Source organism: Corythoichthys intestinalis, chromosome 6 (genome assembly GCF_030265065.1).
Source record: "Corythoichthys intestinalis isolate RoL2023-P3 chromosome 6, ASM3026506v1, whole genome shotgun sequence".
Classification (NCBI taxonomy): Eukaryota; Metazoa; Chordata; class Actinopteri; order Syngnathiformes; family Syngnathidae; genus Corythoichthys; species Corythoichthys intestinalis.
This window is the reverse complement of record NC_080400.1, coordinates 10,544,368-10,556,971: the sequence shown is the minus strand read 5'-3', so window position 1 is coordinate 10,556,971 and position 12,604 is coordinate 10,544,368. Positions and strand designations below refer to the sequence as shown.

At 39.4% G+C, this 12,604-nt stretch overlaps 1 protein-coding gene across 4 annotated transcripts in view; it reads right to left on the bottom strand.

Moving 5' to 3' along the window:
• The window catches only part of LOC130916983 (amyloid beta precursor like protein 2-like), a 191,277-nt gene that overhangs the window by 27,539 nt on the left and 151,134 nt on the right, over positions 1-12,604 (bottom strand). For all 4 annotated transcript variants that reach the window (XM_057837997.1, XM_057837999.1, XM_057837998.1 and 1 more), the window contains exons 10-12: positions 12,268-12,426; positions 12,058-12,186; positions 2,357-2,456 (exon numbers count right to left, since the gene is read on the bottom strand). In XM_057837997.1, the coding sequence (XP_057693980.1) occupies positions 2,357-2,456; positions 12,058-12,186; positions 12,268-12,426 (388 nt within the window). The remainder of the gene's footprint in view (positions 1-2,356; positions 2,457-12,057; positions 12,187-12,267; positions 12,427-12,604) is intronic.

Here is a 12,604-nt window from a genome sequence, read left to right as displayed (position 1 = left end):
TAATGTAGTGTGTTGAAGGTGTGCCGTAAAATGCGGACCGGGTTTTAGGCAAACCGAAGCAAAAACTGGAATGGATTATGTAAATGGGTGCGCTAGAAAAGGACCGGACTTTCGAAAAAAACTGGATCGGAAGTCTGGATCGGAATTTTTCCGTGTCGGCTGATCCGATACCGATGCGCATTTTTTTGCCCATATCGGTGTCCAATGCGATCCAAATATCGGATCGGGACATCTCTAGTTTTAATAATATTTTTGAATTAAATATGTTGAATGTTTCCATTTTTGTGCCTTTTTGAACAGAAAAGAAAGAAAAACGCCATTGCTTCGAGTGGGCGGGCATATTTTTTTCTGGGCTGAGGGAGCTTGGTGGGGTCAAAGTGCATCATTCGCTGTCGCCCTGTAAATCTGCACTGCCCCCAAGGGCCTGGCATGAATACTACATCGTTTTCATGCGGAATTGCGACATTGTTCAAATGGAGACACAAATGCACATTAGAAATTTTTCGTATTCTCGGAGAGTCACCGTGTAAACAGCCCCTAATTCCCGAACCAATTTATTTCGTAAGTAGAGGTGCCTAATGATGCGTGGAGCTATAATATATAGTGTTTTAAGTGATAAAATATAACCGCCTTCCCCCGGAGGCCCAGATTGCGGCTGTAAAAGGGGCGTGGTTCGGCGAGGGGTGGGTCAAACAAACAGATGATGCGCAAAGCTGGAATATAGTGTTTAGATGTTCAAATATTACTAATTAAGCCCCACGCGCCTTCCTCGACCGGTTGTTGCCTGCAGAAATGTTTTCACTAGCACTACCCCCGCCCCACATATCAGATGATCTTCTTGGGCCCGTGAATTATCATCCCCTAGAATCCCTAACTCACAGGACATTCACCTCCGGAGGGTGGGGTGGGCTTTATACTTATCGCACCTGGACCCTGTTCACATTTGTTCTGCCACTGAAATAACTAGTAGGACCGGCTATAATTGCTCATCTTTGCTCAATGAATGTCAATTCTCCCTCTCCCAGTCAAAATAGATTGGAGTTTAGCACCATCAAAGACAGCCATTTAGTCAAAATTGTCGTCGACAAGCCCCGAAGTCCATGCATTCTATTACAAAAAAACAAATACACATTCATGATAAACAGTGTTGTTACAGATTACTTGAAAAATATAATTACTGATTATGCCTCAAAAAAGTAATCTAGTTACTTTACTGATTACTTCATTATCAAAGTAACACAGTTACTTTAAAAGTAATCAACCAGTTACTTTTTACCCATTTTTCTCCCTTTGCCGCCTCAACATAAGAATGACAACAGAAAAATGTCGTCACATGTAATTGACTTTCTGATGATTGAATTTAAAGGGGAATATCAGAATTTCGCGCTAGCTTAGCCACTCTGGAGCCCTGAAATTAAGAAATATCTGACAAACTGCTTGGAATTTGTTGATGTTGAAATCAACTCCACCGACCAATTAAACCCCGCTAACTCTAAGATTAAGCCTAATGTTAAAACTTTTGAATTTCGGGTTATGGTTAACAGCATATCAGCGCCAATGTAAAACAATGCAAACTGACGACACAATAATCAACAACACACATGTGGATTGTACAGTGCAATAAACACAAAGGTGGTGGCGGGTGCGGATGCGCGGGCAGCCGTGCACATTAACAACCCGGAAGTACTCCTCTCAACACACACGCGGTCAATTTGGCCACAAAACGTGGCGGCAACTAAGCACTTTACACTCAGTCGGACTTACAACACATCCCACAGATGCTAAACAAACACATCACCTCACGGCATGAATGTGCAACACGCATATGATTTAAACAAACCTTGCCAACTTGGAGCGATGACTGCCCGTCGTTGCTACGGCAAAGCTACGAAGCGGCCGCGCATGTAGGGGGTCCAACCTTTTGCTGATACCCTCCAGAATGAAGGAAAAATACTCACCTCCATTCCTGGATATCCACAGATCAACATTCCCTCGCAACGTGTCAATACTCGGCGCGAATGTCCACCCGCCTCAGTCCCACAACACGTGACGCGAGACCAAAACAGGAAATAGCTAAGAGGTTGTCATGGAAACACGTACCGGGAACCTTTTATTTTAGCATTTTCTATTCAAAATGCTCTTCGTACAGGACTACAATATTCTTCATTCTACATACGTTATGAGGCAATGAAAAAATAACGCAAAGATCAGAAATCAGATTACTGGTGTAGAAAAATGAACGCGTTAGATAACTCGTTACTGAAAAAAGTAATCAAATTACAGTAACGTGTTACTAACTAACACGTTACTGACAACACTGATGATAAAGTATGACATCTCGGTCGTTCACACTCACCAATTTCATCCTGGATCTCCTCAGCCACATAAGGAACCTTGTAAAGCAGAGACAAACTTTGGTTCATCCTCTCCTCAATCACACGTAGGTGGGTCATCACCTGACAAGTAAGAAAAACGACAGGAAGTCTAATATGAGACATGCACATATTGTGACAGTGAGTCTAACATGCAAATTAACGCCACTTCTGAATCACTTCACAACATCCTAAACCTGTCAGCTTTAATTAGCATCACAAGTTTAGGACAGCATGACCAGCAGATGGCAATAGTGAAGCGACTATTCTACTCAAGCCTGAGTGCTGCAGTATTGGACAACTGCAGTAGAGAGACATCTGTTTCCAGTGTTTTGAAAGCCTAACCCTGTCTTCAAACCCTAACCCTAGCCTGATCCTGTTTTGAAAACCAGGTGCAACTTTAATCCTTGTATGAAGTCATACTTTAAAACCCGAATTCTGACTTTAGATTTTTCATTTAGTAGTTTGTTCAGAAACTATCATTTTGAGGTACAGTATTTTTCATACAATAATTTGCAGTTTTTTCTTAGATTGGCCTTATATTCCATGGTGACTTGATGTGAAAACATTAAAGAGATGACCTGGCTATAATAACATGTTGGGTCCTATCTAGAGGTGCACGATAATTATCGGTCCGATAATTATCGGTCTGATATTAGGAATTATGACGTCATCCCAATAAATCCAATAACAATATATATTATCGGGCCTATTAATATTAATTTTGGCACGATGTCGGTGGATTGGGATGTGTGCGTTTGTTTCTACTCGTGTTTGCCAGTATGCAAAGTTTTGTCACTGTTCTAGATACTGGTGCGCGATAATTATTGGTCCGATAATTATCGGTCCGATAATAGGAATTATGACGTCATCTCGATAAATTAAATAACATTTGTAATAGGACCGATAATATGTACTGTTCTGGCTTTGCAGTTTACACAATAGTATGGGAAATCAGTTGACCATTTGCGGGGCATTGCTGCCACCTGCTGGTCAGAATAATTCAATGCACCTATTTTTTGTTACAGTAGTTTGGTTCAATCACTTACACATTGCGGTGTCTAGCGGTAGCATTGACAGTCGTGAATGCTTTCTGTTACGTTTCCGCCTCGGAAATATATGTAAGTATTTTATGTTTACCATTACATATGGATGTGCAAAATATGTTTACTTTTGTGGTGAAGGGTCATATGTACAGAACTTCATAAGTTGTGTTATGGAAGCCAGCCAATGCTTTAGTAGCTCAAGCTAGTGTGCTATGCTATACATATAATAGTTGTGTATATAAGTGGATTGTGCAGTTTGTTGGATATTGAGTATCAAAAATGTTTATTTTTCTGTTGTACTTTCACAATATTAAGACGAGTGTCTTCCCATAAAAGCAAGAAAAGACCAAGCCTTGTGGTTTATGGAAGTGCATTCATTCTTAGCTGGCAGTCGGGCAGTGCAGAAGTGAAACGCACTGTTTTGTTCATGTCATTATGAAAAATCTGATGAGATCAAAGGCAAATCTATGTTGAATCCACCACTATTTTTTTATTTGTTTATTTTTTAAACCTCCAGGTGTTCATTTAAAAAAAATATCTATTTATTATCGGTTATCGATATCGGTATCGGTTTCTAAAAATGGATATCGTGCACCCTTAGTCCTATCTCGTGGCACTCTTGAGGCAGTAAGGGTAAATTTGCACTTTAATAGTATAAGGAGAAGAACAGGTTTACACTCACTCCAACAAACAGTAACAAATAGTGACTGACTATTTACTCAAATGTCATGCACAGTCACTGTGTCATAACGAAACTGAAAACATCCGATAACAACAAACTAAATAGCTTAACTAGCAAGTAATGAAACAACTGGAACAGTAACTGAAGAAATAATTAGCAGAGAACATGAACATTATTTACATCCCGAGTTGAGAGCAGGTGGCAGCTGAGGTTGACAGTCTCCCAAAACGGAGCAGTGATGGCCAAATGAAGCTTCTTGAAACAATGAAGCTTTGCTGCCAATTGCATACCTGTCAAGTTGTACGGTCTCGGTGTAATTTGCACAAGTGAGCACTGATTTTTAAATGTGTATGCCGTACGTTCAAAAACTGTACGTTTTTTGTGCATTACTTTTTTTTCTCCATTCGGATTTTGTCACCGTTTCGGCAACGAGACAATGTTCGTTACTATGCGTTACGTTGTTTGAATGACGCGAGAAAAGTCAGAGGCACGGAGAGAGAAGAGTGTTTGTTGTGACGCTGTAGCAAACGAAATGCTAGGCGGCTCCAATATTTCCTGACTGTAGCCGACAGCCTACAATATACGACTAGATATCACATGCATATAGAACCACATGCGAAATGACAGACTCGGCGGCGCTAGTAAACAGCCGCCATTTTAAAGCATTTGACTTCTCAGAAAGGGTCTGTTGTAGTGAACCTTCTGAGCTAACCTAAGTAATTTTTTATCTAAAATACTCCTAAATCGGCAAAATCCAGGACTTGAATCTATCTTTAAATGATGAAACAGTTTTAAAACGTTCACATGTTGAAAGTAGACAGAAGGGAACTAATGCAAAAACGGGAGCAATTTTAACAACTTTAACAGTTGATTCACAACATTAAATGACAAACATAGCAAAGGTTACTATGTTATATATGTATATATTTATGTTGTTGTTGATTTTTTTTTGGGGGGGGGGTGAAGAAAAAACATGAAAGGTAACACCAGTTACTTTACCAAGTAACTAATTACTCTTACATTCAGGTAACTGAATTACTGACTCAATAACTTAAGGGGAGAAGTAATTTGTAACTGTCATTAATTACTTTTTAAACGTAAGATTAACAACACTGGTCAAAAAGATGAAGTCTGCAGAATGAAAAGTGATGAAAGCGGAGATTTTCTTCTGCCAATTTGTTGCCAAACACAATTTTCCCGTAACTATTGCTGATCACCTCTCAGAATTAGCAAAAGTAATGTTCCCTGACTCAAAGATTGCATCGGTAAGTTAATTTTATCAATTGACCTTTTTAATGTATAATTGGACACACTAACGAACTACCTTCAAGTCCAACTGAATTGCGAGCTGCAGTGCAGCCATCAAAAGACATGATAGGATTTGCCAAAAGTGCTACATACAATTATAACATAAGTCACTTAAATTTTAGTAATCATTATGTAGCTGAAGATATTGTTCTTTGACTGCACCAGGTTATATGTTTAAAGCTTCATGGTGGATCCTTTTTGGTGTATACAGTGTGATGATGCTGCTGCCAAATAAAGTGTTACCGTTAATATATTTTGGTGTAAATGTCCCATAACACAGAGAGGACAGCTGTGGCGTATAGTCCAGTGTGGCTTATCTATGAACAAATGCCGTTTTCGTGTCAAATTTGGCGGGTGGCGGCTTACTGTCAGGTGGGCCAAATACACAAAACAGACAAAAGTCCTGTTCGTTCAAATAAAGAAATGTGCTGCTGATAGACATTTTTTTTTCTTGTGGGCAAAGCGCTGATATAAATTGTGTCAATGACTCATTTATTTTCTTTAACCAAACTAATCAACAAAATCGAATAAGAAGAAGACTGGAATGAGTCAGTTTTCTTTGTCAAATAGTTGTTCATGAATACAATCCAAAACCAATTTCAAAGCACACTCTCTTGTATGACAATTTACAGTTTGAATGGGAGTTTTGTGTTAAAAGGAGACTGTTATATGAATGGGTATATGTGTGCTTTCTCTATTAAAAGAAATAAGACAACTTTACTGTCTGACAATAACTCAAGTGGAGCAAATAAGTATTTAGTCAACCACTAATTGTGCAAATTCTCCCACTTGAAAATATTACAGAGGCCTGTAATTGTCAACATGGGTGAACCTTAACCATGAGAGACGGAATGTGGAAACCCCCCCAGAAAATCACATTGTTTGATTTTTAAAGAATTTATTTGCAAATCATGGTGGAAAATAAGTATTTGGTCAATACCAAAAGTTCATCTCAATACTTTGTTAAGTACCCTTTGTTGGCAATAACGGAGGCCAAACGTTTTCTGTAACTCTTCACAAGCTTTTCACACAATGATGCTGGTATTTCGGCCCATTCCTCCATGCAGATCTCCTCTAGAGCAGTGATGTTTTGGGGCTGTCGTTGGGCAACACGGACTCCCTCCACAGATTTTCTATGGGGTTGAGATCTGGAGACTGGCTAGGCCACTCCAGGACCTTGAAATGCTTCTTACGAAGCCACTCCTTTGTTGCCCTGGCTGTGTGTTTGGAATCATTGTCATGCTGAAAGACCCAGCCACGTCTCATCTTCAATGCCCTTGCTGATGGAAGATTTTCACTCAAAATCTCTCGATACATGGCCCCATTCATTCTTTCCTTATTCTTTCTCCTCCAAACACGAGAACCTGTGTTTCTACCAAAAGGTCCTATTTTGGTTTCATCTGACCATAACAAATTCTCCCAGTCTTCTTCTGGATCCTCCAAATGCTCTCTAGCAAACCACAGATGGGCCTGGACGTGTACTGGCTTCAGCAGGGGGACACGTCTGGCAGTGCAGGATTTGAGTCCCTGGCAGCGCATTGTGTTACTGATAGTAGCCTTTGTTACTGTGATACCAGCTCTCTGTAGGTCATTCACTAGGCCCCCCGTGTGGTTCTGGGATTTTTGCTCACCGTTATCATTTTGACGCCACGGGGTGAGATCTTGCATGGAGCCCCAGATCGAGGGAGATTATCAGTGGTCTTGTAAGTCTTCCATTTTCTAATTGCTCCCACAGTTGATTTCTTTACACCAAGCATTTTACCTATTGCAGATTCAGTCTTCCCAGCCTGGTGCAGATCTACAATTTTGTCTCTGGTGTCCTTCGACAGCTCTTTGGTCTTGGCCATAGTGGAGTTTGGAGTGTGACTGACTGAAGTTATGGACAGGTGTCTTTTCTACCGATAATGAGTTAAAACAGATGCCATTAATACAAGTAACGAGTGGAGCCTCGTTAGACCTCGTTAGAAGTTAGACCTCTTTCACAGCCAGAAATCTTGCTTGTTTGTCGGTGACCAAATACTTATTTTCCACTGTAATTTGGAAATAAATTTTTTAAAAATCAAACAATGGGATTTTCTGTTTTTTCCCCCACATTGTCTCTCATGGTTGAGTTTTACCCATGTTGACAATTTCAGGCCTCTCTTATCTTTTCAAGCAGGAGAACTTGCATAATTGGTGGTTGACTAAATACTTATTTGCCACACTGTATGCTTCTCCAAAACACAATACCAACGGACACCTAAGACACTGATTAGCATAATCGCTAACTAGCTTAGCGCTCCGTGCTAAGTAGTAAAGTCTCATCAACAAAGAATACAAACAATACAATTATCTTAATTTATTAACCTTTGATGGAGGCACACTGGATCCAACAACACAAAAGACAATTTAACTCTCCACACTTCACAATATTATTTATTCAGCAACCCAACCTAAGTGTCGTAGTGAACTCTCCCCTCTCTCTTGCTGTAATCACATTACTCACACAAGGACCCAAACGGGATGGCTCATAGCTTCTGGCAAAAATCGATTATCCAATTAGTTGGCAACTAATTTATAAATTGATTTTAATTGATTAGTTGTTGCAGCCTTACTTACTATAACCAATGCTAGTGATGTTTTCTGCCTTTGTTTATCACAGTCTTGTTTTTGTTGTATTATTATTTCAAAATAATTATAGAATAGTCGAATAATAGAATAATGATAACTCATCCAAAGTACCATTTTTTGTTTTATCATTTTAGCTAATACGTGTGATTGCATGTCATGGTGTATACATTCTGTCGGTGGTTTTGAAACTTTTTCATACTAAGACGCATTATTTGTTTGACATTTGATTAGATGCATGGTGCTTGATATTAAAAGAGTGAGGCTTTACACACAGGTCGGTTGCTAACATTATTAGCATTACTTAGCTTCCGTTCCCAATTAATGTAGAATTCGAAATACGGTATGAATACTGCAGAGACTCTTCCACCCACAATGGTCGATGGGTAGTAGTGGCAACCATGACCGGCAGTGATGGTTGCCATTGTAATGTTCTGTGTGTTCTGGGTAATAAACTCCTCTTGGGTCATGTGGTCTATGTATGGTACACAAAGCAGCAAGACAACATATTGCCTTATGCATTTTTTTTAGCTTGTGCTGCTTAAACTCTAGAGCGTTTTATAGTCTGAAAAAGACCGTAGTTGAACTGTGCTCATGAAAGAAATCATGTCTGGTCCTCCATAAAAATGAGAGTGGTAGCAATATTGTTGGTGCTGAAGTTTCACAATGACTTGGTAAGTCAAGCGTGAGTCAGATGTTACAAGGTACTGCTTGTTTTTGAGACACTTCAGTCTGCGTGTTTCAACTTGACTCCCACATATTATCAAGAGTACAGTTGTCTTGTAATTCAGTCTTTCCCAACCTTTATTGATCCAAGTGTCGTAATAAACTATGCTTTTCATTGGACTAAAAAAGTTTTTACTACATTTGCAATGTCTATATTGTTTTATTTCAAAAATAGGGACCAAAGTGGAGCCTTAACCGTTGTGTTAAACCCTAAAAAGGCTTAAAATGACTCCAAACCAACCCTAGTTCAATGTCTATTTTAAAGGCTTTACACAAGGGTTTTTAAAAAAGCAGGAAAAACTGTAAATATTCTAATTTATATTTTTTAACTCATTGAATACTATTGACAGTAGTGATGAACTAATTTGAATTCACAACAAAATAATCTGTTTTTAATAAATCTTTTATCTTTGAATTTTTAATTAAAAGACCTAATTTTTGTTTGTAACATTTAAACAATATATACAATAATTACCTTTTGAAGAAAAAAAAAAACTATTTTGAGCAAATTGTATTTCAGCAAAAAACATTAAGTTGAAGCATGACTTTCACGGGCCACACAAAATGATGTGCGGGGACTGGATTTGGCCCCTCGGAGTTTGACACCTGTGCTTTAAACTGTCTGAAAACTAGGGTTGCAAATCTCTGGCATGAAGCCGATTCGATATGTATCTAGATACACAGGTTACGATTCGATAGGATTCGATACAATTTAAGAACGGTACGGTTCGATACAGAGTGAAAACGATACGATAGTAAACATTAGTTGTGTGTGTTCGTACAGTATTTTAAAAATATAAAAAAGACCACATTTTTAATAGCAAAATTAAACAACAACATTTCATACCAATGTTATGTTTTATTTTTTTATGAGAAAAAAAATAAGGCTTACTATATGAGCGTCTTTTTGTTGGATGGGATTGATAATTGAATAAAACTCCAGTGACAGACAACAATAAAATGCAGTACTTTAAAGGGATCCTCTATTTTTAAGACAAGTAATTCTTAAAAGATAAAAGTTAGTATGAGTTATAATAATTTGATATTAAAACCCCTCTTAATGTTTTTGTTTTAATAAAGTTTGTAAAATTATTTTAAGTGATAGGTCGCCATTCTTGTTACGTCGCACTGCGTGACGTCACCGGTCCCGTTGACAAAATTCCAGCGTGTCATTCGTTAGCTTTCCCAACATGTTGTTAGTTCTACCCTTCCTATTTGAACCAGATCTGAAAAGTGAAGCGCAGGACAGCACTGTCGGTCATTCACAAGACGAGCTTCAGGGAAAAATGCGTGCAGCAAATAAGTTGATAAGACAAAAGTGGGGCAAAACTGGTGATGCGAGAGAGTCCTGTTGGGAACTCCGGTTGGGAGCGAGAGTGTATGCTGTACGGTTTTATTAGCAGATATTCAAGGTAAGCATATTGCGTTTTCAAACTTATCCCAATATAATTATGTAGCTTGTTAGCATCCAGAGCTGTCGTGTGCTTTACATACAGTACAGGCCAAAGAGCACACCTTGTGTAATCCATATCTTGTACATTGTAACGCGTGGTAGCTAGGATACGTGTATAAAAGTACCAAAAAGGGGAGAAGCTTCCACTTATGCACATTTATTCACAAAAAATAATATTTCCACCTTGACCACTCTTCACTCGGGAGCTCAGCAGTACGCAAACACGCGTTCCCTGATGAACTCCAACATTGTCCACGTCAGAGTCACTGTCATCACTGCAGCGTGCCATAGTGCTTTAATTATTTAGTATGATTTGGGGAAAACTCCCACGAAGAATAGTCAACAAAAAAGATAGCAATAGTAGTCCAAATCCGCGTTTTTTACTCACTCGAAGATCCAGGAATTAGACTGATCCCATGGCAATGTCGTAGCTGCGATCAGGCCGACGATTCCACAAAATAGACTGATCCGAAAAGCCGCTGTGGGACCGACGAATCAAAAAAATGGACAGATCCGAAACCAATATTGCAGACGCGGTGGGGCCGTCGGATCCAGAAAATAGACGGATCCCTCACTTGACTGAGGAGCTAGGAAAAATGTTCGGACGCCAGTTGTAACGCGTGGTGGGTATTATACTGCATATAGGGACCAAAAAGGGGGAGAAGCTTCCATTTATGCACATTTATTCACAAAAAATAATAATTCCACCTTGACCACTCACTTCAGTCCCCTTGTTTGCATTTGACTGGAAATTGCATCCAAAAGCAGCGCATCGTGGCATTTTACTTCTCGAGTTTAGGCAGCAATAAGCAATTGTTGAACAAGCTACACATTTGGAAAGATACCAGTTACGTCATCACTGCGAGCCCGCAAACCATGGCGCCAACTAACGGTCAAAATATGGACTAAATAATATAAAATATTGCCGGTCGTATCGGTCTATCGTTCTCAAGCTGACTGAAAACCTAATCTTGAAACTCTGACCACGACTCCAATCTGACTTTGAAACACAAATCCTGAAACACAACCCTTTTTGACACTTTAACCTGGTTTGTAAACTTAACATCTATCATAACAGCAAAGCGTAGCGTAATATAACGTATCATAACATGCACATTGTGTAGGATAACATAACATATCATATAACGTTAACCTAATGGAACATAGCATAGCATAACAAAATGTCACATAACATAACGTAACGTAGCATAGCGTAGCTTAAAGTAATGTAAATTAACGTAATGCAACGTAACTTAGAATAGAGTAGCGTAGCATACATTAGCATAACATAACAACATACCACATAATGTAACGTAATAACAAATGCTGGTCACAGGTTAGCACAGAAGTTATGTTTCCTAACCATTAAATGTCTCCAAACTAAGATGCTTGGGATCTGTTATGTGAGCAGACTATTTGACCCGAGCATCACAATACAATTAGCACTAAAGGGTTAAGTGCATGAACGCAGATATCGGTATCGGTCTGATATCCGTTTTGCATTTTTTGAGTTGGACAATATCCGGATATCTTTTAAAAAGTCATTATAAATAACTCTACATATCACATAACGTAACGCAATGCAATGTAACGCATCATAACGCAACGCAACGTAACGTAGCAGGTACTATTGTGTAATGCAACACTTTAACGTCGTTTAAAATTCAAATTCAGGTCTGAAATCCCACACATGATTTATAACTCAACTTGAAAACCTTAATCCAGGGTATAAAACTCAATCACTCAAATCGTGGAATTTTTGAGCAACCACTTACACTATTTACTGAAAAACTGACCAATTTGCTGTTCTCCACGTAGTTCCTGTAATGCCCTAAAACACCAGAAGAGGGTGCCAAAACCCACCTGTGACTTCATCTGCGCTGCCTTCTCGGGGTCCACAGCCAAAACGTGCTGGTAGTGTCGGATAGTGTGCTGACGGTCCTTGTTCTCGGCGCGCACGTAGCGGCGCAGTGCTTGCAGGATGCGGTGAGGCTGCAATTCACAAACACATATTAGCTAGCAATGATAGCCAGTGTTTCTTAGACCGTGTAGCATTAAGAAAGAGGCGGTCACCCTAGGGGGATCCGCCTGCAGGGCCGCCAGGTAGTTCTCCAGGGCCAGGCGACGCCGGTCGTTTAGCATGGCCTCCACCCGAGCCAAGTGGGTCTCCACTAGTTGCTGCTTCTCGCTAGCAGCTTCCTCCTCCAGGGACTCCACCATGGCCTGGAAGTGCTGCAACAGATTGGGCAACATTATCATCAATTTTCATTTATAATTCATTTCACTGTAATAAATCAGACAATTATTAAATTCAATACAAAAAATAGTTATATTTAAGATAAGGCTGCAACAACAACTACCGTAATTTCCCAAATATAACGAGCACTTTTTTCCCCCCAAAATCAACTTG